This window comes from Lingula anatina, chromosome 2, assembly GCF_051362555.1.
Source record: "Lingula anatina isolate TDL-2025a chromosome 2, LinAna3.0, whole genome shotgun sequence".
NCBI classification, from domain to species: Eukaryota; Metazoa; Brachiopoda; class Lingulata; order Lingulida; family Lingulidae; genus Lingula; species Lingula anatina.
In genome coordinates this window covers 18,385,037-18,412,661 of record NC_141768.1, presented here as the reverse complement: position 1 = coordinate 18,412,661, position 27,625 = coordinate 18,385,037, and the positions used below count along the sequence as shown (strand labels likewise).

General features: G+C 34.4%; 1 protein-coding gene across 2 annotated transcripts in view; it reads right to left on the bottom strand.

The window, feature by feature from the left end:
* The window catches only part of LOC106171046 (sodium/calcium exchanger 1), a 61,160-nt gene that overhangs the window by 11,307 nt on the left and 22,228 nt on the right, over positions 1 to 27,625 (bottom strand). The window contains exons 2-4 of one of the 2 annotated variants that reach the window (XM_013551140.2): positions 16,904 to 17,004; positions 6,647 to 6,670; positions 4,565 to 4,716 (exon numbers count right to left, since the gene is read on the bottom strand). In XM_013551140.2, the coding sequence (XP_013406594.1) occupies positions 4,565 to 4,716; positions 6,647 to 6,670; positions 16,904 to 17,004 (277 nt within the window). The remainder of the gene's footprint in view (positions 1 to 4,564; positions 4,717 to 6,646; positions 6,671 to 16,903; positions 17,005 to 27,625) is intronic. The other variant, XM_013551141.2, reaches the window with a different exon arrangement.

The window sequence follows — 27,625 nt, the reverse complement described above, 5'->3', positions numbered from 1 at the left end:
AAGATTATAAAATCCCAGTATTTGTCTATCTCATTAATCAGCAGAAAAATCTTCTGTAATTGCCCTCAGACAACTATTACTAGCTAATATATGAAGTTGCCAAACAGCCATGTTTATTTCTGAATAAAGGAATAAGATTTTGTCTACAAAAATCAAATTTCAACAATTTTCTTTTTCCACGTGGTATTTTAATTGTCTCCTGTTAAACCCCAAATGGAAGTTTAGAAGCTAAGTAGGTTTTAAAGACAAACTAAACAGATTATGAACAAAACGTAAAAAAAATGAACAAAATGAAAACAGAGAGCATAGTCATCATTCTTAAATTGTGTCACTCTTCATACCATTTCTGTCTTACCAGTTGACTCCTTTATGTGTTTGACTTTGTTATCAAAAAGTAGAAGAGAACAATATGCTTGATGACCCAAATGTTGCATTCATTGGCTTTTTAATCATTTCAAAGAACTTGGACAGACATGACTTTTATTCAGTAGATCAATAGCATTTACAATACAAAAAAAGCAAGAGTATTGTTTAACAGTCTGGCATACATTTCTCTTGGAAGTCAAAGTAGCTAACCATTTACACCTGCCCTTTTAAATTTGCAATCTCGAGTTTCACTTGTACTGTTACAGTAATAGTTCTTCCTAGAACTCATGCCAAATAAATGGTAAAAACCATATTTGGGGCATAATCTGGATAAATCCTTTGGATGGGTCAAGGTCAAGGTGCGCTTGCAGCAGCCCTGCTAATGATCTCTGACAAACTTTACTGCTTTTTATTGAAAGTGTGGGTTTTTAGAAGGAAATCTTTCACAGAATACGTTTTTGAATACACCAGGACTCTTTTGGACACTTTATGGACATTTTAGTCACTTGGAGAATTTTGATTTTAAAGTACTCTGTATTATTTTTAAGGCGATCCATTCACAAGGACCATTATATTTATCTGATCTTATCTGTTTTAACTTACCACGGCGGTCCACACGTTTTAATACTGAGAATGATTTTATTTTAGAACATTCTGTTTTAGAGAAGGGGTGCCTAAAAAGTTATGGAGATCGTGCTTTTATAATCTACGCCCCAAGAGTGTGGAATGGTCTACCAAATTTTATTAGGAAAACAGAAGACTTTGACAATTTTAAATCTCTTTTAAAGACCCACTTTTTTAATTCTGTCTATATCTCTTAGATTTTATTTTAATATATATATGTTTTTTTTTTTTTTTTTTTAATAAGATTGATTTTTAGTAGTGTAAATTTTAAATGGTTTCCAATGAGAGTTTATGATTAAAATATTGTAGTCATTTTAATGATTTTAGTATATTAGCCATTATTGTAAGGCGCCTTGAGATAGAATGTAAGGCGCCATATAAGAATCTTATTATTATTATTATTATTATTATTACACTTTCAAAACCTTTTGTAGCATATTCATCCTTGTGAGCCTATAGCTGTAAAAACAATTAGTCCTAAAACAAATCTTCTTGATAAAAATCAGAACTAAAACACCTCCAAAAACAGACAGAAAATCAATATTCTGACAAAATACAAGGTTTCAACACAATATTGACCCAACACTTATTTTGAGAACTACCTGTATTAAACTGTTGATCTCTTCTATAAACTAAAGCATCAAAGGAGAGCATTCATTTTCCGTTTGCATATCAAGAATTGATCATCCTAGCATATCAATGACACAGAAAAGGTACAACAAAACCAAAAATGTTTATTTGAATGACTTAAGAGAAAAAGATCATTACAGAATATAATGTTAGACCAAAACTAATATTTAGTCAACTTATCATTTGAAATTTAGCGGCACATAGGTTTATGTGTTCATGCACAAAAGCACTACTTCTCTACTTTATTTCAATAGACAAATTGGGCAACAGCAGTTCAGAAATACTGTTGAATCAATATGATGTCATCAGCTTATTAAGGCAGGCACTTAGTGTGATCAGTACATGGAACTAGTGCCTAACTAGGAACTCCATTTACCCCAACCCAAAGAGTAATTATTAATAAATATTAAATATACTATTTCATGAATCATAAATGCACAATGTATATCTGAAACTATAATTACTCATGTTCTATCAGCTGAAATAAGCTTTGGTAAGAAACTGAACAACAGAGGTAGCAGATAAAATCAGCATATTTTTTTAAAAAATCTTTCCATATTAATTTAAATTTTATCACTGGGAAGAAAACTGCCAAAATGGAGAAAATGGCTACTGCATTTGAGATGACTTCATATAGATTTTGCCCGAGGATGATCGAATTAGGGGGTATGGAGGAGGTTCAAGCTGAACTACAAGACCATTCGGGATCGATCTAACAGGATCGGTCCATCTCCAAGGGGTCACGCCTAATTGCAATTAACTTAAGCAGCTAAGATGTCTGTCACGCCTACTGAAGCTGATAGGGGGTAATTCACTCTTGTTTAGCAGTTTTAGTAGGCTTTCCAGACATCTAAGCCACTTAAGCTGAAAACAATTTAGCGAGAAAGCCCATGGAGATGGACCAATCCTGTTAGATTGATCTAGGATGGGAACCCAGTCTAATACTTCTGGTTAACTGATAATGGTAACACTGGTTTTATTACTGCCAAAAAAAAAAATAAACACCTTCAAGTATTTTATGAAAAAGCTACGCCATGATCCTTTATAATCATCTGAAAGATGAAAACAACTGAAAGATCAGATGATTGCCATTTGGATTCTTTTGGAAAATAACACCATATTTATTTTCAACCTCTGAGTTTAACCATTGAAAAAAGTGAAAGAAACTCCCAGGAGATTACCCGGTACCTGTTTTAAGTCATCAGTAAGCATGTGGATAATTTCTGGTAACAACTAGGTAAAAAAAGTATTCAACTGTCAATTTTAATGACCAAAAACTGTAGCTATAGGCACATTTTTTACTAATGAAAGCTTTTATTAATGGTATAAATGGTAAACATTTTGCATCAAAACAGTTTTGTAAATGACTTCAATACATGAATCAGATGAAGGCCTTGAAGGTATGCAATAAAAAGTCTGTTTTGTAGTAAATTTTGCTCTAAAATTTAGTCTCAATAACTGGCCGGTATATTACAGATCTTATGTGATACCATCATGCCTTAGATTTTTATATCCAGTATATCAGTTGTCCATTGATATCAGACACAGACATATTTTGGACTGATTTGATCTGAGTGCAACCTGTGTAAAACATTCCCATTTTCAGAAAAATGCAGATAGGCAGGAAGACAGGCAATTACTGAAACAGTAGACTGATTCTTTTAATGAAATTACAGAACAAATAGACAGGCCCATATAGGTAGTTTAATATCATGTAACCTCCCTTTATTTTGAAGGGGAACAGCAATATGATTAGATTTCAGAAAGTGCTTGATCACATGGTAGATGAAATTACTGTATAAGTTTATTGAATTCAAATCAGGAAATCCGACTCAACAAAATCCTATTGAGAAGAGGAAATTTGAGAAAACAGAAGTCATCCAGCTATACTAGAATGTTACAGCCCACACAACAAAGCACAGATCCAATTAAGCCAGCACAAACTGCATGAAGACATGTTTTCACCTCAGCAACATAAACCTTTGATGACAAACAACCCTCAATAACAATCACATCCATGTGCAAAAATAGAAATTAATCTCCATTTTCCTCAGATTAAATTCAGTCTTATTTGCATCAAAGTTTCCAATTTCTGTTCCTCTGCATGGCCGGCCTGGTCACTAAGCATGCCTAATTAATAAGAACGTGAACAACTAAGTATCCTAAATGACATGCTATGTATCTAAAATTGATTTTCATCGATTCTCCGCCATTCCATAACCAGGATTCTTGGAAAGAGTGGATGAGGGATGTACATGTATCTGGTTAATCCCCCCACCTCATTACTTGTAACATCTAGTTTGTACATGTATCTGCTTCAAGTTACACTTACGAGTACAATTCAGTCAAAGAAATTCCAATTTTCTTTCACTGCAGGCAAGCTAGAAGCTAACAAATTAACTAGAGTTTTTTTACAGATTTTTTTTTAGTCTAAAATTTAGTCACTTTTGATCAGTTGTTTACACCAATCATGTTCCACAATAATGAGATGCCCTAGAACACAGACCATCTCAGCAATTTTTTCATTGACTGAGTTTGATGTTCATTTGGAATTATACCTAAATGATCCATATGCTTGAAGATTTTTGGGTATGCATTTCGAAGGAAACAGAGTGAAAAATATGATGCTTAAAACAGTTTGCATACTGGTTTTGAGACTATTCACTATAATGGTTTTCTCGCCCTGCAGTTAACAGAATGTTTTTATTGATAACTGATGGTCAACTCTCTCAATTAGATTAGGATTTCTTGCTGGCTTAAATAATTTTAATAAATGTAGCTTTTTGACATGTGTGGCTGTATTGTGCTTTTGTTAGGAACAGATACAAATAACCAACTTACCTGGCCATGGTCATCACAAATACTGTAAGAAGAAATAATGTCAATTTGTTAAAAAACAACAAAAACATCATACCCCTTGAACCCATCAGAGCATATTTTATACCTTAAATTCCTGGCTCTCATGAATTCGAACAACAGTGTGAATTTTTTCTCCAAGTCGCGGTTTGCCGAGCATGGCGATTTTCTGGTCTTCCGTCATTTGATCAATTGGTGTAGCATCCTCCAATTCAACTTCATTGACATCAGCGTCTTTACCTGAAGATAATATGCAACAATTTATCTTTTACACTTTCACAAGTTTATCTTTCTTACTTTTTTTTTTTTTTTTTTTGACAAGACCAAATTGGTTGAATCAAGTCTTTCAGTATCTTGGAAAAAACTTTATGCCACCTTCAACATGGATTTGATGTGTTCAAGAAACCTTACATTGCCCTTATCCTAAAGAAATTGTTGCTACGCTGTACAGATATTGCTTCATTTTTACTTGAACATATGTGTATCCAAAATTAATCATAATAAATAATGTGCTCAGGTGTTACTCTGACAGGGAAGAAGATACCCTTAGGCCCTACAACGTGTCATATTTGCTATGATCTTGTGTACTACATTGATAACGAACCATCAGAACACTAAAACATGTCTATAACAAGACTGAACCTAGTAAATATTTTGTTCATGTAAAAAAAATATATTGCAAATGTATTTTTGTGAGAGAACCTTATATTCTTTGTGCAAATCTCATCTCAACATAGAAAACAAATTTATAAAAATAGAAACAGCATTATTGGGAAGTCAATCCTTAGAAAAAATTAATTTGATACTTTTCCATCTATAAAGTAAACACCAACACCTAAAACAAAATTTTCATACCAAAAAAGCTTTTGTTTTAAAACCCAACAAGCAGAAAAGGCAATAAAGGGGAAAAGGTAATGATGCAATAGTGCAGAAGGGATCCCGAAAAGCTATCTTAGCAAGAATTTAAGTTTTCATATAATAGAAACAATATCATCCTAAGGTGAAATGGTGTTCCTTATTTGATAATTGTGTACCACACCATGCATTCTTATTTCACTGCAAAGTGGCAAAACAGGGAGTAAACAACAGATGCAAAATTAATAAATAAATAAATTATGTAACAATATGAAACACCTTTTGCTTTATTTCAGATGAAACATTTATATTTAGGGTTAAAAAGGAATCCAGCATTAATATATTATAAAACCAAATTTACATGATAATGTTTTAAGCAGTTAGAATTTAAGTTTTTTTCTTCAAAGTACAAAGAAAATAGTATATTATTAGGTAAGCATAGAAATATCCCTTAAAGAGCTTCAGTACACATGTAAAAAGTAATAGGTTGTTTGGGCCACGTGTTAGGAGTTCCAATTTTGAATGACAAATGTCCAGGTATCAGTCATGGAACTAGGGAGAAGGCAGAGGCAAGGTCAGCTAGAGCACTTAGTTATAAGAACACCAACATGCAAAATTGAAATTAAAGTCAACCAGCAATCAATTTTGTTGTAGAAATCGACACAAACTGCACCAAAGAGGTACTAAGTGGCACCAGTACCATGCATTTTGGTCAAGCAAAGGTTTAGGGGCAATTTCGTACATTGGGGAAGATTTCAAATTCATACTTAAAGATGTATGAAAAGGTGATAATTAAAAGAAGAAATGATGGGGAAGGGGAGATGTCATGATTAGAATGGGAGTGGTTAGTCATGACCTCTTTGCTTGACCTCTTGTGCTAATATAACACTGCATTGATAGTAAATCGATGCTAAATATAAGTATCAGCTGCGACTACAAATAAAAATAAAATAAAATAAACAGCATAATAAATGGAAAAAAAATTAATCATAAAAAGTGACACAGTTCAGTTCAGCTTTGTTTAACCAGCAATAAAAGATAGATATCATATTAAACAATAGTGATAATTTGTATATGATTTTTTTTTAAGAGCAGAGATTTTTTTTCCTAATGAACAGAGAAAAGTTGCATTTGACGTGTGTTCAATTTAACAGCCTGTCAGGCAATTTTTAACTTATCTAAGCCTATCTTCAACTGCTGGTTAACTGAGTGTGTGGTAAAAAAATTAAATAATTAGGAAGACAAGAAAATGTCCACATTTAATATTAGTGCCTGCTTGTCATTGTGCTCTACATGTCTCCTCAATACTCAATACCTGATTCCGAATCTTCAGAGTCCACTAAATTAAAAACAAAATAAAATATTTTCTAAGTTAATTATAAAGTAAAAAAAATTGTTTCATGAAAATTATGCTTTAATCTATTTCACCAACTACATGTATTTAACCCTGGAAGTGAAAGTTCCATTCTAGTAATTAACCACATGCAATATCTACAAAAAGAAATAATTACTCCAATCTCCTAATATAAATAATTAGTCCTGAAATTGCAGTGTATCATCCAAAACTTTTCATGGGGACCCCATTTAATAACTCCACCAAATATACGCATAATGATGTCAACCTTTTGGAGTGAGAGAATAAGGAATATATTCCAAAGCAGAGGCATAGAATAATGTAATAATCCTAAAAAAGGAAATGGAAAAGAGCTTATAATGTCACACTGTCTTGAAAAGCTACTTAAGATGCTCTCATTAATCCAACACACATTTTATTCTTTCTAAAAAGCAACCACCTTCTGAGACAATGTTCTTATAAGATTTATTAAGATTTAATAAGCTAATGCCATTTCCAAATTAAGCCAATAAATAAACTGTATCTCAGTCATTCATGTCGGTAACTTATATATACATCTATGTAAATTCAAAGGAAACATGAAAACTGATCACACACACACACACCCACACACACACATGCACACACACATTCAGAACTTGGCCAGCAAATGTAAAGACAGAAACAAAATATGTTAACTACAATAACACAAACAGTCAGCATGTATAAGCCACTGGCAAATAAAGGCTTAGTTGGTAGCCATACCAAGAGCATATCAGATTTGCCCTCAGAGTAAATGTACTAATTAACGAGTTATCTAATAAAGCAAGCAAAAGAGAAGCCCCACTGGATAATACTGGGTGTGAATACTGGCAGGAACAGGACTTCATAGAACTGCTGGCCAATACCAATCAAGGAATGGGATAAATCCAGCCAAAAATTGTTGTCACCTCCCCGGGTGTATATTGTGGTAATTTGGGGTAACACATGTAAAAACATGAATCATACAATTTTATGAAGAGGATGGATTTGTGCTGAGACCAGCCATTTGCCAGATTGAAGTGAAGGGCAGGCGAAGGCTCCACACTGTGATTCAGTTCAGAATATATGTAGTTTCTTTTTAACTGCAAATAATCTATAAAACTCTTACAAAATTCAATTTGTGATTTTTTTTTTTGGATAAGAAAAGCTTATCAGTGCATCAAATCATATAATATCACATGATGAATTTTGACTATAGCTACAGGTGAGATGGGGCTTACTTTTATCAATAACAGTGAAACAATGTCATCTCAGCAAAAGTAATACAAAAAAAAAAAAAAAAAAAAAAATTCACAGAGCTTAAGAGAAAAAACAACAAGCAAAATAACCATGGACAAATTATGTCAGCTTTTCACTACAGTTGCTAGTCTTTTCATTATTTCTGACCCCACTCTAGCTCCTCTGAATATCATGAAATAATGCTCGATTTTACATTAACTCGCAACACTCTGTGTTAGCTTGGATGATTTCAATTCAGATGACAGTTTTTTTTTTAAATCTTCAAGCTGTTCTTAATTGCCTTTTTTTTTCAGCCTTTATCTACTGAATCTCCAACAGGCCACAGCTTACTCACTGCTCCAAACAGCTCCAACACCAGGCTCAAGGGATGTGTTTAAATTGACCAATTGAATAAAAGAGAGATATTCTTTTTTTTCCCCATGCACATTAATTAAGTACTTGCTTGTCTTGGTAGTCTTTGATTGAGCTGGTAGGGGAATAAATGATATGATTGCATCTGTTGGATCAATACACTGCTTATCAAAACAAATCCTCAAACAATTTTTGTATCAAATTGGCAATTTCCGACTTTGCTGAACTTTGCTCAATAGCTCACTTAAACAGAAACTAAACAACTTTTGGAAACAAAATGAGTGAAAAAGGACATCAATCAATGGTATTAACAAGAGAGAAAATTAGCAATTTTGGCACACTTCTAAGACTTTGTGTTTTCCTTCCATGATAGTAAGTCAAGAGGAAAACCTGCTCACGCTCTTAAATATATGTCCATGTAAGTGGTGTGCAAATATAGTTAAGATTACAAACACTACATATGCATCCTTTTCTGTAAACCTCTTCAAGAGAGTTATCAACTAAAAACAGACAAAATTTTCCAGTTATCAGAACTACATGTGTTTATGTTTCAACCAAATCACACAGTAAGACACAATTCTTGAATCCTGCTGAACAGAATCCCCAGACTTCATCATTAGTGGGTATTTTTCTAAAATTTGTTCCCTTAACTGTTAACATTAAGTGTACAGAAAAACAGATTTCCAGAATTCTGAACGCATTTGTAAGACAATTGTTTTAACATGTATGGTTTGTTCCACCCAGCCTATTTATTCAACCTAGGTGTTATAGCTGCCATTCAGCACATCTCCACCTAGGATACTTCGATCAAGGGCTATTATATATTTATGGGCTTACACATATCAGACTTCTGGGAATGAGAGCATTTGCTACACCTGAGCCCAATAAGAAAACTAATAACATTTCTACAGTTTTCTAACTCAGTGACAGCATTGCTGATAACAAGCCCCCCCCCCCTCCACCCCTTTCAAGTCCTTTACCCTACTAGTAATTCACACATTGCCTGAGCTTTTTTTTATTATTAAAATATGAATCATAATTAAAGTGGGTGTGATTTTTTTACAGGAACTGTTCTGTTTGATGCCATAATATATGTGAATTTAAAGTTGATGACCAGCATGCTTTAAGCATAGCCCATATTGCAATACATCACCCAAAACTCGGATCAACTGGGGTAGGTTTTTCAGGATAATGAAAGATGATATTTTAAACCAAACGAGACTATGTTTTATAAGCCATGTTTTTTTGTCAGCAAAGCCCAGGTTACCAGCCTGTTTGTCTAGTAAATCCATTAAGACAGAAATATAGCAGAATGAATAGCAGAAAAAATTTGAATAAAATCAATAGCAGACATATTTTGAATAGATCTTTGAATTCCCTCGACCTTTATTTACCAGAAAAGTACTCTGTGGCCATTCTTAGAATAACCTAGCTTTTTTTTTAACCTCAGTGTAATTTCTTCGCACTGTATGTAAAAAAAAAAAAAAAAAAAAAACTGACAGTCAAAGCATTTTACCAAATTGTATTAGTTATGAACAACACCATACAAATATCCCACCTATTACCCCATTCACACTACAGTTGCAAAAATGCGCATTGTATAATTCGAATTTTTCGTGAGGAATTCGATTGGGTATTGCGTTCACACACGCGAAGCGAAACCGAATCACACGTTGAAAATTTCAGGTTTAACTTCCTGTTTTGAACACTTGCACATGCGCCGCACAGGAAATCTTAAAATACCAACAAAAATTTGTGACGACAAATGCAACTCAAAAGACTTTCCAGCATTCTTGAGAAGTACAAGATGGCAAAATAAGTTTATGTTTCCTCATGTTGTAGTGAGTGGTGACCTCCAAATACGTTTGGTGCAAGCGCTAAAGTAATTAAACAATAGATACCCCCACTTATCTGCACACATGCGCAGTAAGATCTGTACAGGTGTCGATTCCGGTAAGTCATTCGAATCGCGCTTAGAAATCCACCTCGCTTGCAGGATTTTGAAAATTCGCATTACAGAAATCCTCTTGCGTTCACACTACTGCATTTATTCGAATTGTGACCCAATTCGCAACTTATCTGGATAACTGAGCGTAGTGTGAATGGGGTATATAATAGCACCTTTTGTTTATGCAGCTCACTTGGAGTGACATTTTTCTTAAATTTTATTTTTCCACAACTGCATAAATAAGATAAACCTTAACATTATAATCATAATCAACAATATGATGGTATTTTACATTTTCTGCTCGGATAACCACTCTCTAACCTTTAAACCATAGTAACTGCTTATCTCTGCCCAGCCATTGCTTTTTAAGCAATTTTATCGATACATTTGGTTTGATGTGCCATCTGAACTGCGTACATTCAATCACTTTGAACTTGTTAATAGGAACACAAAAGGACAACTGGCAAGGTCCAGTGACTAATAAAGTCTTACAAATTAATAAAACACACTGACTGAAGACCAGATTTTTCTTTCATAAAAAAAAACACCATGAAATAGACCAAAGAATTGATACACTGATACCTTTTTTTTTCTTTTTTTTTTTTAACTTTTCCCAAAAGATCAAAATTATGCCCAAACTGAGGGCAAAATGACAAATCACTTTTATCATATGGAATAAAACTGTTCAATTTCACATCACCATCTTACCAACTGCTTCTCATTAATTAAAACATTGAAAATCTCCAACTTCTAAAATATTACATCATTTTGAGGTTTTACCATGATTGCCACATTATCAGCTCAACTGTATAACACTTGCTGACAGAAAGTATGCACCAGCTATTAGAATAAATAATTCTATTCATTCATCTGAAAGACCCATTAATAAGAGAAAATTAGAACCAACAAAATGAATGCTACACCTGAGTTTAAAAGAGGTTTCCCTTATCTTAATGGGATAACTTCGGAAATAAATATCAATCTTTGATGTTCATTTCTTAATAATGATGTACATTCAAATTTTTGAAAGGACAAAAGTAATTACATAACTCAATTACCACGATAACAATGGCATAACAAGTATCATCATACAGAAATATAGGATATAATATTTTCAAGAGGCAAAGATCATGCCAGTTATGGAATCAATCTTGCCAACCATTTATATTATTGATAAAGTGACAACTATCTTTGAATTCTAACAATTGCAAAATATGTAGGTTATTAATCTGTAAGCTATCAGTATGATAGAGGCTGTCATGTAAATTATGGCACTGTTATATTGCTCTATGGCTTGAGTGGATTGAATATTCCATTTCTGTATTGGTTGACTTAATGGCCTCCTAGGTCTTTCGAAGATTATCTAAAGACTTTCATGTGTCTTTTAACTTTAGATTAATATGGCTTCTTTTCTCAGATTAGCTTTTTCCGAAACTCTTTTATTGTATATTTTAACTTCCAATCGAAATCATCCAAGATAGTCCATAAGTTTGCAAATGTTGAGGGATACGGAGGAAAGTGGGGTCAGAAATAACGGCAGGCAAGAGAGCTGACAGAATTTACCCACAGATATTTTTAGGGTGGTTTGGTAGGCAAGTGCACTGACAGAATTTATCCACAGATATTTTTAGGGCAGCTTTGCCCCAAGTTCTGTGGAATGACACTCTTTTGCACAACAGCATGTATTCATCATCATTTCTGTGTTATATAAGTATAGCTTTCTTAGCAATCTCCATGCATAGTTTCACTCTTATTGCTAAAAGATAAGCCTCCCCTCACACAGATTCTCACGTTTTCTGGGGAGGCATTCCTATATTCCGCTGTTCAGAGAGTCTGCAATTTTAAAGACTAAAGTAGCTTTGATCAGAAATCGAGCACTGTTCTGAGGGTATTCCATGGGGTAGAGGGTCCACAATTCTGAATGTCCACTATTCCCAAGGTCCACTATTCCAAATAAAAGGTTATTGATGCAATATCTGTGCTTAAAGGAATTATATTAGTTAATCAGGGTACTAACCTCCATGTCAAAGAAATGCATTGAATTTGCTATCTTTCAGCTGTTTGTGCTCTATCTTTACATTAAGAATAGTGGACCCTCAGAATATTGGACCCTCAGAATAGCGGACCTTCCTAATAGATGACCCTACAAAAAGCCAACTCTTGGGATATAGATGCACACCCATTTTTCTGACCATTTGGTGCCTACAGCCTCATTTTAAGCCATCTCAGATGATTTCCATTGTTATTGGAAGAGTGTCAGAGTTGATAACTACAGTGAATATCTTAAATGTCTGGATCTGCAACTATATTCTAAAAAATGAAATAAAATAAATAAATAAAAAACATTTTCAATCTAGAAAGAATAAGCACAAAAAATCTCAGAAATAAAACTTGTCTAGTGAATGACTTGACACAATGACTGGCAATTCTGAAAAAGTGGGGTTAGAAATGACCAGACTCATAAGGTATTTGAGTGAAAAATACTTAATATTTTCATCAAAAAAATGGATGTGCATCTAGTTGTGTATGGCTTCCCTGACAGACAAAGTACCTTCAAAAAGCTCCACAAGGACCTGTATTTAAATACCAGGCCAATCATACTTAAAGTTCAAAATTGCCTTTTTCAGATTTAGAGATTAAGAGTAACACCTTGAATACCACAACTAAATACTTAAGGCAGCAAATGTAATTGTTGATATCAAGTTTTATAAAAGAAAAATAAAGGAGAAGATTTTCTTGTTCCTGAATGCATTTAACTCTCTTGTTCTCAAAGGTCTCTTCTAATAAGGAATTGAACTGAATTGACAGCATGTACCACAATTCTCTGTGATGACATTGTATATCTTGAAGCAGCTGCAAAGAGCAGATTAGACTGATGTTAGAAAAGAATACCCTAAAATCATTCCCTGGCACCAAATCTTCACAGAAATTGCTGCACAAAAGCATTCCATTATTCTCTGTGCAGAACAGCTTACAGGAATTGCTACAGCCTATCTCACTTTCACCACCTAAATATATCCTTAACAAGATACTTACTTCAAAAAAATAAAACACAAAAATATATTTATAGTAAATGGACCAACAAATGATTTTCACTACAGTGGCAATTGAGAACTCACCAAAGTTCCTATCACATCATCACTATAAGTGGTGCTGAAATAGCACACCATGTTTCACAATTCGTCACCATTTTAACATTAACAACACTAAATGGCAAAAGTAATGGACATAACCTATAAAAAAAGAAATTAGTATCTCAGTAAATTGATTTTTTCATTCTAAGCTTAACGAACAATGGAAATGGCATTGCTGGGACTCATTGGACTCTCCAAACTGGGTGTTATTTCCTGGATTGGTGCCATCACGTTGGCTGCTTAGACAGGTGTCTTTCAGTCAGACTTGAATTAGTCGACCCAAGAGATCAACAAATACCTGCTACAAATTCTGTTTCAAAGCAATTTGGCTTGTTCTAGCTTTAGGCAGAAATATTTAAGAAAAAAACTAAACTTGAATGAACAAAAATAAAAACAGCTTTAAAAAATAATAGAAATGTTTTTTCAGTATATTTTTTAACTTCAAATGGAGGATACACTGTAAGTGACAAAAAGGGCTAAAAAGAACTTAAGTTACAGAAGTGACTCATATGGAAAGTAAAAACGAGAGAGGCAATTCATGTGCAAATAAGAAACGCTTCTTTTATCCTGTATATATCAATAGTATAAATTCCTAATGGCGGAGGCATTTTTTGTGTCCATGAACCTTACATTAAGTTAAAGGTAATATGATCATGCTGTTCCTCCTTAGCGTCAATATTCCTCTGGTCAGAAGATGCTAGCTGACCAGCAGGTAGCCACAGCTAGAAAACCAGCCCATTACAACTACCTTGAGCCTAATCGCATAGAATCTTAATTTCAATTTCTGGCATAGGTGAGATACCATACAACCCCCTAGCACTCTCAAAATGAAAACATAAGGTATTTTCAATGCAATTACAGTTATTTTCAATCAGTCTTGCTGCACCTGGCTGGTATTTACCCTTCTATATGATATTCTATCACCAGAAGCAAGTACCTTTAATGGTCTCTATATTCAGTTGAACATATACAGATGGGTAAATAACATCTTATATCGCTTTATCTCTCTCATTAGTTCCATTACCCTTGAAACCTTTCTCCCTCCTTATTTTATCCCATCACTCTCCTTTACACACACACACGCATGCACGCACGCATGCATGCATGCACACACACATACGTATACAACCCAAACATACAAAATACAAGGATGTAAATACAAATGTAAATTTTATAAAACAGTGAAAAGAAGCTATTTTTGTATTAAAATACTCTTCATTGGTCTGTAGCTTTCAAATCTATACAAACAGACCTAGAATCTCAGGTATATTGTACAAATATGTGGATCGCAGAAACACTTCGCCTCTGTGTATTGACCAAGAAATAACCTGGCATTAGCTGGAATAAGTATAATGGAAAGGCATGTCTGCAACATAACAGTGATTAATGTTCTAGATAAATGGTGAAAAAAAAGAAAAACAGAAACAAATGGGAAACAAAAAACAAAGAAACAAAAAGAGTTTTGAGTAATGAGAATTAATACCAGAGCTTCCAATTCATATTTTCCTGCAAAATCAGGTACGTAAGTGTAAGTCAAAATAGTAAGGCAGCATCCATTAAGATACTATACAGCCAAGGTAAATCGAGTCAAAATACACTTTAAAAGACATGGTTTCAAAATGAAATTCCCATGAGATAAATGTCAAAGAGATGGATAAATCTGATTTCCAAGTGAACTCCCTAAAGAAAGAAATAACAAATATACACATCGAAGATGTACATGAATATGTGTTCTAACAAAAATTCTTGGAACCAAAAACACCACAGGGTCACTGGCATAATAGAGCACTACACATAGGAAAGTCAGCTTATTTCTTCTGCGTGGCAATCCCAGCTTAAGAAAAATAATCAATGATGAATCTCATAAAACCAACAGGGTAACTCTGTTCAAACTACAGTTAACAAAAGACTGAAAATAAGGCATCAATAGATAAACAGGTCTGCTATACATGTGAGCTACAATAAAAATTTGAGGAAAGGGATAGGGTGAAAGGGGGGTGAGGGTTCTTGTATAATGCTGTCAGTCTAAATATAACCAACCCCCTTTAATTTAGTTCAGGTGTGAACAAATGCCTCCAATGAAACTGTCCGTTTTAGGATCCTTCGCAGTATTTTTAAATCACCAAGAGATGCTGGTCACTAGAGAAGGGATAAAAAGATCGTCAGAATTCTATAAATGCTGGAATATTCATACATGCAAATAATATTAAGTTATATTGATTCATTTTTGATCAAATTACATAGCTAAGAGTAAATCTTTTAATAGAGGTAAAGTTATTCACCAGCTGAATTTCAAGGACTGATAGGAGAAAAGGACTGTCTTAAAAGCAGCCAATTCAATGAGAAATGACAAAAGGTTTAGGAGTCATGCTGAATATGAACAAGGCAGCAAAGCTGTCAAATGGACAGACAAATAAATGATAAAACTGATAAAAGTAGTGATATTAAAACAGTCTAAAAAATGAGCAATCCTTATTTTTATTTATTGCCACAAAAGTGCATAAAATGTTTTTTATGCAAAATTAAATAATTTTAATTGTGTATTACTGTTACTGTGGAAATAAAAAAAATGTAACTACCATAGAAAATGTAACTACCTAGGTAAAAGGCTTCATACCCATGTAAATTCCAAGTCACACGTTGAAAATGCTAACTTGTGAAAAAAAATCAACAAAAGACTTCATAAACTTTTAAAAAATACACAAATCAGGCTAGTTTTGGTAGTCAGCATGTATTTTACTCCAATGAATCATCTCTGTACATTTGAGAATAAAAAGGATCATGATTTTCCTTTTATAGTGTTTACCAGCAAAAAGTGCACTGCAGCAGCAATGCTTAATGTGAAAACAGTCACAGGTGATGGCTCTATGTCCAGACAGAGTGCCTGTCCATAAAAAAGAAGAAAATACTCAGTTCAACATGTTATGGACTTGTGGTTTACAAAAGAGAGACATGCTATTGTAACAAAGTGGTTGTATATCATTTCCATCAGCATTATTGGTCCCAAGGTGGCAATTTCATCATCCTTAACAAGTGGGCATTGATGGTGCAGCAAGTCCCAGCTATTGTTTTTCTTGGTACATCTTGCCAAGATCTCAGATTGATTTGATAGCAAACCACAATGTGGAAGGAAATTCTTGACGCTTGGCCAACAAGTTGGATTAAATTAGACAATTAATTGTCCTTTTACAGCTAAAGTTCAACATAAAATAGTGTGTGAGCAAAGTCATTTTCTCTAATTAAAAGAGATTGAAGATTGCATTAAAGGTCTGACAATATGTTCAAAAGGGCGCGGAATTAGTCTAGGGTAAAGAAAAAAAAAGTTGCCCCTTGGGCCCCTCACCAAGAACTTATTTTTGGTATAATGTATCCTCTTGAAATGATTCAGCTCAATTATATACTTCATTTATTAGCATTACCACTTTGAAAAGGAGCTTGAATTGAGAAATAACTTGAGAAGGCTCAAAATTACTTTTTATTCTAGAGTTTATTGAAAACTTGTAAGAAGAAATCAGATTGGCTCACCTGATCCTCTTCTGACCACTTGAGGTTCTTCCAGCACCAGGCTAAAAAACACATTTTTCTCATATTCTTCTCCATCAATAATTGGAACGCTGATAAATTTCCTGAAATTTAAAATGACAAAATTAAATTAATCACTTTTTTCTTTATTAATATTATATATAGCCTATAAACATACACACACACATGCACATGTGCGCACACACACATCTGGCTAGTACTTGAGTATCTTAAGAAAGATTTTAAATAAAAAACTATCCAGGTATGTAGAGTCCAATTACAACCCATCTAATTAGTGGCAAAAGAAACCTTTGAGGCAATTCTTAGGTAAAAATACACAGGAAATGAAATAGCCAATTCATTACTCAAACAAAATTCACATTATAGGAAATGATGAAAACATTCTGAAGATGCAAATTCCTTGATGGGTTTGTGATGAATAAGCGGAATTCTAGGTCATTACAGAAACTCGGCTAAGTAAAAACAGTCAATTACATATACACTGCTGTCAAATAACTCAGAATACATAAATTTTCAGGTTATTTTTAACAGAACGCAATAGCAGAGGTTCTATGAGGTGCCGATTTAGGACTATTAATGGATAAGAGATAAATTTCCAATGCCAAAATAATAAATTGATGAATTAATTAATTAAAGTCATATTCATTGAAATAATTTTGTTGTATGTATTTCAAGACTTATAAAGAATAGACAAAAACACTGATAAAGACATTTCTTGTTCCAGAAAACCTGGATGGTATTTTCTACCCCCTAGATACAATCAGCACATAACACTAAAATGGATAGCTTTCAGCAACTGCTGGACTTCATACATAACTAAAGAAAATGTACATGAGCAGGAACTTCACAGACGCACATAATATATCAATACCTATCTTCTACATCACAGGTGTACTTAAAGAGTCTGCAAGGGGCAAGATATTCCTAATGGGAGAGCTGTTACCAAACTCAGATTTATTCTTGATGATTTGACCAGAATGACATACCTCAGTTTTCAAACTTGACACAAGAATGGATGAGCAATAATTCAGGGAGGGGGGTACATAGAATGATGAATTCCATATAAAACAATACAAGAGACCTTGAACTCCTCTAGAGGCTTACAGCAGTTTTGTTTTGGTGTAAGCCAAATCATCTTCCAGAACTAAGTCAACGACATTTTTTCACTAAATCATCCTTAGCTTTACTTGGGCATTGTATAAAATTAAACATGGTAGCATGTGAACTCCTAGAGCCTCCATTCTGAAGTACAAATGTGAACCACAGGTATGAGAAGAAAATAGTCGTAATCCCAATCATTTGCGTCAAGAGGAAATCCAATCTTCCACAGACTGGGTGCATTAACTAACAGCGAAGGCAAGCAATTCCGAAGAAAATGTGACTGCTGAATCCCCATCCAGCTACACGTTTACAAAATACTGTATTAAAACTAATAACTATTGAAAGTAGACAGTTTATTTGCACCCACAGGCTATGGAATACTGAAGTGGAAATTACAGGTTCCCAGTATGGGTTAGATGTTTAATTGTAATCAAACAATGTTCTTCCTGCAATTAGTCTAAAAACAGCTGTACTTCGCCCGCTGCTAGAGAGGGCCCGTTGTTCTACACCTAGAACAAATTGAGAGATACATGTGTATGTCTGCCATTCTCAGTATTGACTTTATCCCACGATTTCATTGTTCAACATCTCTTGACATGATCACAAATGGGTAATGGTGACAGGGAGGAGGTGGGAAGGTGGGGTGAAGAGAGGTTACTTAAAAGAAAAAAATGATTACTTAAAAGGGAAGAAAGTATGGGTAGTATGGGTATAGAGACAGAGAAAACACTACTTCATAACAGACCTGCAGGAATCAATTCTGAAGAGTTTTTTTGGGGGATAATGTGAACCTTTTTAGTAAATATAAAACTTGCAAAAAGACACAGAAACTAAATCTTTAAAGTTTTTACTATGAATTGAGAACAGGCCTTTTTAACCAAAAGAGTGGTGCTTTATAACATCCCCTCCCTAGACCTGCTGAAATTCAAACATTTATGTCCAATGTTTTCCTTACGCTGGCTAAAAACATTATCATAATACAACAAGAGCATAATGATCTTAATGCCATAGGTCTATATGCCATGCATTCCTTAATTGGATGTCTTATTAGCCGATACAAATTCAAATGAAGCAGTGTACTATCCATAATCTTAATCCCCAATTAAGAGAGAGAGAGAGAGAGAGAGAGAGGGGGGGGGGGGAGGGAGGGATCCACGCACTGCAGTTTTTCTCACAGATCAATCATAAACTGGACAAGAAATATGTATAATAATTACTATGTGACACATCTCTACTGTAACCTAGCTCATGAATTTTTTTTCAATTAACAGCCTGCGTATATGAAAATCCATCCTGATGTGGTTTTACTCAGTTTGACAGACATGGTGTTTATACATGTTTACGTGTACAGTTTGAGACAAATACAGGTAAATAATTTAATATCAATGCTTGTATCATGCCTACGCCTTCTTACCTACACGAAATGAACATCCATAAAATCAACAAAAAATTATGGTTAGTTTACATTTGAAGTCTGAGTGATCATACATAATCCTATACAATTTTCAATGTCTGATTAAGAGAAAACTATCAGGGCATTGCTCTGTACCATGGAATTAAACAAAAAAAAATGTTAAATTCCAAACTAGCATCTTGAATCTTTATATGCATGCTTATTATCACACCACATCATCATCAGTGAAGCAAGGAGAAAATGCACTGAACATCAATGCTTTGAATGACATTTCAGTATCGATCAAACATAGCTGATTCTACAAAGGAAATATCAGTAGCAGAAGCTTGCAGATAAAGTACTAGTCTATCAATTGGGCTTTGACAGCAAGCAAATATACAAGAAAATTAAATTTGCCAGTGCTTGTTACTGTAAAAGACTTGCTTATTTTGTTAATGTACATACTCTGTTTTAATTGCTGTGCTCAACCAAATGTCACAGCCTTTTAGATATGTACTGACCAATTCATTCTGTTAATGAAAGCTTCATCTGCTGTCTGCCTAATTGGATAGAACACCCAAAGGGTAGCCATAAGGAAGTAAAATTAACTTTTATCTATTTCAGAATTTTTGTCTAATATGCTGGAATATCAAACACGGTTATCTAGACAATGTATAATGAGTGCTGCAGATCTTGATTTTGTACTAATCCCAGTTTCTGAATGACTAACTACAAAAAACTACTTGTCACATTACATTTTACAGAAACTGACACTTGCTTTTTGTTTTGTTAGGAAACTGTACCTTGTGGAACCTTTGTTTGTTTGCTTTACTGAATCTGATGACATTTAACAACAAAAGAAAGAAATTTTAGTCCATGCTAAATAATAAGAGGGCTGGTTTCCAAGAAAAAAAAATGGCTCCTAGATATCTAATCTGCAGTGATGGAAATGATATATCTGTCTCTCTCTCCCAATTTCAGAGAAACATGCAATCCACCTACCTAGACATACAATATCTTGCTAGTCAACAAGCATTTTTGTCATGAACTAATTGAGAAGTCATATATATGCAAAAACACGAGTTCTTTATATATTATACATATAGTTATTAAATGTACATGAACAAGAAGCATGCAAGTTGATCAGTTTTAACGCAATCAAATGCCTCACAAAGTAAACCTATTAAATACATGTTATTCATCTTTCAGATCTAAAGGGACGTTTACGTGCTGTTATCAGGATAAATGTGCCACTTAAAATTCTCCTAAAATATGAAAGTTCAAGCAAATATTGTGACACATATTGTAACTGAAATACATAGTATGAAGACAAGACTTCCCCCTCCCCCCAATTACCTTTTAACCAAACATACAAGGGGAAAGGTATATGTAGTACCTTACCATCAAAGTATCCCCCCCCCCTGCACCTAAAGAATCTCTGCTCCCAACCAGCTAATAATGTCTCAGTGGCTACCTCACCTAAAATGTACCACATCAAGCTGTGTTCAACATGCATATTTGAGTGTAACTTATGTATCTCTCTTTCTCTCACACCTGCCATCTCAATACTCTCAACATAGATTATATTTGGCATGTTCTTCCATATTTTTAGTTTTTGGTTACCACTACGTGTTAAATGTATTTATCCAAAAAATGATGGAATGTCCATCAAATTATTTATCCTGTCCATGCGAGGATTGGGGGTTAATTCTCAGCACATATATATATATTCCTTCAGTCATTTTCACTAAACTGTTATTTTGGTTCAGATAGGTCATTTACCTAGCAATGTCCATGACCTTACAAATACCTGTATACACAGGATGGAGCTTAAAGCTGTAAAAATTAAAAGTTACATATAAAGTGAGCATGGACTTCCAGTAATGCAAATAAACCACTTCTATTAGTTTCTTATACAAAATTTAAAAAAAAGTGAACATGTCAAGTCATAATCTCTTGTTCAGCAGTTGAGTTTTGTGGAGAAAAATTGACTTTAAACGCATTTTTAACTAGAGGATCAGAGAGGCGATACCGCCTCCGAATATTGTACCACCAGCTGGAGCAAGCGCATTCGTATAGACCCCCACATACACAAAATAAGGGACACAGCCACCAGTTTTGTGCTTGACAAGCTGTAAAAATGCAATCAACAAGAATTTTTAAACTATTGCAAAAAATATATATGGTACAATCAAATTTAAGTTCTTCGTAAGGTAGGTCAAGGGTCAATTTCAAGGTCACAGTAAATTGCCAGTATATGACTTCCTATTCAAGTTCAATAGTAACTATGGACCTATCTCTGCCAGTTTTGGAGATAAAAGGGAAGCAAAATTTGCAAAGTTCAGTTTATGGTGAAAAGTAGGACAAAGGTCAATTTTAATGTCACATTTATAATGCCAGTATATGACTTCCTATTCAAGTTCAATAGTAACTACGGACCTATCTCAGCCAGTTTTGGAGATAAAAGGAAAGCAAAATTTGCAAAATTCAGTTTATGGTGTAAAGTAGGTCAAAGGTCAATTTCAAGGTCACATTTGGATTGCCAGTATATGACTTCCTATTCAAGTTCAATAGTAACTATGGACCTATCTCAGCCAGTTTTGGAGATAATAGGGAAGCAAAATTTGCAAAATTCAGTTCATGGTGAAAAGTAGGTTAAAGGTCAATTTCAAGGTCACATTTAGATTGCCAGTATATGACTTCCTATTCAAGTTCAATAGTAACTATGGACCTATCTCTGCCAGTTTTGGAGATAAAAGGGAAGCAAAATTTGCAAAGTTCAGTTTATGGTGAAAAGTAGGTCAAAGGTCAATTTTGAGGTCACATTTAGATTGCCAGTATATGACTTCCTATTCAAGTTCAATAGTAACTACGGACCTATCTCAGCCAGTTTTGGAGATAAAAGGAAAGCAAAATTTGCAAAGTTCAGTTTATGGTGAAAAGTAGGTCAAAGGTCAATTTTGAGGTCACATTTAAATTGCCAGTATATGACTTCCTATTCAAGTTCAATAGTAACTACGGACCTATCTCAGCCAGTTTTGGAGATAAAAGGAAAGCAAAATTTGCAAAATTCAGTTCATGGTGTAAAGTAGGTCAAAGGTCAATTTTAAGGTCACATTTTGATTGCCAGTATATGACTTCCTATTCAAGTTCAATAGTAACTATGGACCTATCTCTGCCAGTTTTGGAGATAAAAGGGAAGCAAATTTTGCAAAATTCAGTTTATGGTGTAAAGAAGGTCAAAGGTCAATTTTAAGGTCACATTTTGATTGCCAGTATATGACTTCCTATTCAAGTTCAATAGTAACTATGGACCTATCTCTGCCAGTTTTGGAGATAAAAGGGAAGCAAATTTTGCAAAATTCAGTTTATGGTGAAAAGTAGGTCAAAGGTCAATTTTAAGGTCACATTAAGATTGCCAGTATATGACTTCCTATTCAAGTTCAATAGTAACTATGGACCTATCTCTGCCAGTTTTGGAGATAAAAGGGAAGAAAAATTTGCAAAGTTCAGTTCATGGTGAAAAGTAGGTCAAAGGTCACTTTCAAGGTCATAGTAAGATTGCCAGTATATGACTTCCTATTCAAGTTCAATAGTAACTATGGACCTATCTCTGCCAGTTTTGGAGATAAAAGGGAAGAAAAATTTGCAAAGTTCAGTTCATGGTGAAAAGTAGGTCAAAGGTCACTTTCAAGGTCATAGTAAGATTGCCAGTATATGACTTCCTATTCAACTTCAATAGTAACTATGGACCTATCTCTGCCAGTTTTGGAGATATAAGGGACTAAATGTTATAATTTTGGAGTTACCATAATGTGCCTTAAATTTCGTACAGAAAAAATTAATTAAAATAAAGAAAATGTCATTTTGGTCAAAATTCTTAAAATAGGAGGTGCTCTGAAGTTTCAGAAGTTCAAATTTGATGAAATAATGTCATTTTTGAACACAAGTTGTCTGCTTTGCCAAGCCTTATGTTTTATTTTTCCAGAGTTCAAAATTTATTATCCATTACCGTACTGCACATTTTGCTTTTACCACCAATATGTACTTTTTGATACAGCGTAACTCGAAAACCGTATGGAATACAAAAAAACCGAGACCACCTCCAGTGTTGGGCTTTACATGCTCTACAAAATGCAAAAAAGAATGGGTCTCTAGCATTAACGGTTCCCGAATTAGAGACAGTTTTCAGTTTCGGTATCTTATGGCCGCTACTCCCGTGAAAATGCACCGATTGACCCCAAATTCATGGAGATGAAAGATGACCTGAAGGGTAACACCTTCCAATAATATTATTGGTTAAGTCTGTGTGGTGTCTGAATAACAGGGCAAAAAAAATTTTTTTCGTAAAAAATTTCATTTTTTTGAAAATTTTGGCCCATTTGACCTTGAAGTAAAGGTCAAAGGTCAAATCCAAGGGTATATTTGAAATCTACACATATGACTTTTGGAAAGCCGTCTATAGAAATTTTTCCCATAACTCCTTCCGTAGGGTAGATAATTAGCATTTAATTTTGCCATTTTTAGACAAGGGTGCATTGCAATGAGTGCCACACCCAGACCCCAATACCGACAAAGCCCAAATTTTACGTGGAACGAGTTGAGATTATAGGTGACCTAAATCCATGAGATGGGTACGGGGGCCCTTACCGTCTAGGAGGAGAAGCGGTAACGGTAGCCGTCCGGCGGAGCCAACGGAGCCGGCGGAGCCGGCGGAACGATCCGGACGGGACCGAAACCATGTGTACCGCCAGCGCTAACGCTGGTGGTACAAATATGTACCATTACTACAGGACCAACACTCAAGATTCTGTTTCTGGACCAAACACTATACAAATGTAGCAAAGATAATTGGGATAAAGTTGACATTAGGATGAAAATTGGTAATGATATAGTGCAATTATATATATATATATATATATATATATATATATATATATATATATATATATATATATATATATATACCTTAGGCAATTCCACCCTGTGTAGTACACTTTATTGTATCCTAAAGTTTTGCCTGGCTATTACATAAAAAAGAGTCATCCCCTGCACTCAACATGGCCAGTTAACCAGATTAATTTTGATTGATCCAAACATTCAAAAGCGAACTTGTTAAAGGAAGCAAAACCCACTATAGTGCAATTATGCATGTTAGAACCAGTCAAAATGTTGCAGTCCAGATAAGTATAGCCCATGATGTGGAAAGGGCCTTAGATAGCCTAAGGGACATCAGCTCAACCCCCCCCCCCCTCCCCCCCCCACTGATCCCCTGGATCCGAAGGTCACATCTTGGTTGTGCATTCTGGTCCTCACACAAAGTTTGTTAAATTGTATTTAGTTTGAGCTCATTAAGCAGTGAACACATGCTACATATTTACTAAGAGTTCTGCCCGCATTACTAATATTTGAGAAACGATACTCCACGTATTATCCAATTCAATATATTTTGTAATCAAATACATGAGAATGTATGCAGATGGATGCTACGTTAATTTCTTTACCTAAGCCATAATTCAATTGCCAGATGTTATATAATCACAGATGAAAAAACCCTGAAAAATCCGAAAACAATACAGTTCTCTCTGTGTTTTTATTACCTATTTTTTGTTTTAAGCACCTCCTTGAGATGCTTCATATCACCTGCTTCACAATAAATCTCCATGTTTCAGGAGAAAGTCATGGAATCTGATATGTTCAGAGGAACGGATAGAAGGTGAATTTCCCCAAAAGTATGGGAGGGAGACGTGAAAGGCGAGGAGATGCTAGAGGTACCATACAATCACCAACATCATCATGATATTGATCATTATCCTCGCCCTTTCAACAGGAGTTGTAGGGTCTTCAGGAAATGCACCTTGATATATCCGCATACCTTTTTCCATTTGATGTTTAGTCACTATCAGAACTGAGTAGCTCAAGATGCTCTAAATAAGTCACCAGAAACAATATTTTCAGAGAATAATTATTATGATATTTTTTTATTTTTATTATTATTATAAAGTGTGCTAAATTGCTTTAATGAGGTTCTGAAAAACAAAAAAAGATACAATCAGACTTAAAAAAAAAAATAATCAAAATAAACAGATGCAACAGCAACTTATTGGAATCTGATTCTGAATCCCAGGTATTTCCTTACTTTACTGAATGTTTTATTTGGTGTTTATTTTCACACTCTGTATACTTTTCAGATAATGTATACTCCAGTGCTTGTCACAGTGCCAAAATGATTCAATGATTCAATAAAAAGTTATCTGTGGTAAGAAAATGTCCTAATGCTGATATAGCTTAGTCAAGTAACCTACTGGTATGTATTTGCTTATTTGGATTACACTTGGTCACACTTCACATTCACAATCGATAAAAAAGGCATAAACTTGTGTGCTCTTTATAAAAATGCTGCATAAAATCCTGATCAATGGAGCAGATGAATTCAACATGCCCCATTTCTTTTTAAATACTAAATGGTAAAAGATACTTTGAAATTTGCACTGTATTCTCATTAAATATTGTTTTCACAATGAGTTCTAATACTGCAAATAGGAAGAAAAAAAGCCCCTAACCACAAATAAAACGGAAACCACTGTTGAAAGAAAAATTAGAGTTGAATAACCTCATCAACTGGTATTAATACCAGTAGCCACCTGACAACAGAAACAGGAAGTCATCTAAGGGTCCCTTCCCACTGAAAGTATCATTCTGTGTAGATTGATCCAACTCTGTAGGGACTCTCAATGAATCAGACATGAGCCTAGGTTTAAAAAAAAAACAAACTCTGGACATTTATCATGGGCTCCATTACACCTAACCTTGAAGAATCTAAGGAACCATCAGAATTAAATTCAAGAAAGCAGAATTCTGCTTTTCCACGAAAAAAAAAAGCTCATGTCTGCTGAATGCAATCAGATAAACAGATTAACACACCCCTTTTTTCAATGCACTTGTATAATCACCAGCTTTTCTGTATTATATGCAACTCTAAGAGGAGGATTGTTAATCTGCTAATCTGATTGCATTCAGCGAGACTCCCCACAGACTTGGATCGATCTAGATAGAACGATAGCATCACTGGGAACAAACCCTAAGGCACAGTAGTAGTAGTATGTAATAGTATAACACAAAACTGGTCCAGTTATAATAAAACAGCAGTGATACTATATAGAGATACAGTGAAATTAATACACTGTACATCTCACTAAGACACCTGGATCTATTTGATAAAATTGCATACTTCCAAAGAAATTGGAGAAAAAATTATTGCAAAAGCCCATGTTATTTATGTTTTGCATGCCTTCCAAAGGATATTCCTGAAAAGCTATTAGTATAAAAAATGTTTTGCAGTGGAAAAATCAATCTAAATGCAATTTACAATGGCCCTTTGTGTGCCTATCATTTTCAACTTCAGCTAATGAAATGGTGGGAGGAAAAGTTTATAGATTTTTCACATCTTTCACACACACTTAACCTAGACCAAGAACCCAGCCTCCTTTCTGTTACAATATCAATATTTATCTTTTGTTAGGGAGTCCGGGAGATGATTTGTTGCAGCGTTTTGTCCTACAAATTTCAAAAGAAACAGGGCTACAGTTAGTAGAACTGTTGGTATACCCAGGCACCGAATTAAACTGAAGTTGCAGCTGCACTATTTTCCCCCCTGAATATAGATATAATTTTTAATGTGTTTTATTATACATGTATGTCTAATGTGACCTTTTTTGGTAATTTATTTTCTCCTTCTCATGAATTCTTTTCAAATCTAGAGTAGAACATATATACTAACATGCTAGTGGGGCCACATTACAAACACTGAATTTTTAAATGCAGCTCAATAAAGATCAAAATGAGTTCAAACTGTGTTATGCATTTGTAGTGCACTGAAGTTTCACATTACTCACGACTAATGAAGCTGTGATAATTAGGTTGACTGCTCCAGAGAGAGTACATTCACCAATGCAGTCTTTCACATGGATGGGTTTTGAGCATGTTCATCTTTTGCGAAAAAAAAAATTGACTTGTTGATTTCATTATATCATAATAGTATAAAGCAAGTGCTCTTCACAGTGGATGCAATCTACTCTAATGACAGTCTGTTGATGAGCATACAGTATGTGTTCAAGCAGTCAATCTTTTGTTCATTGCAATCAACCATACATAAAGAAGAAGGTCAAGCTCGCCAAAATGAACTTTGGAGGCAGTCAATTATATGTTGT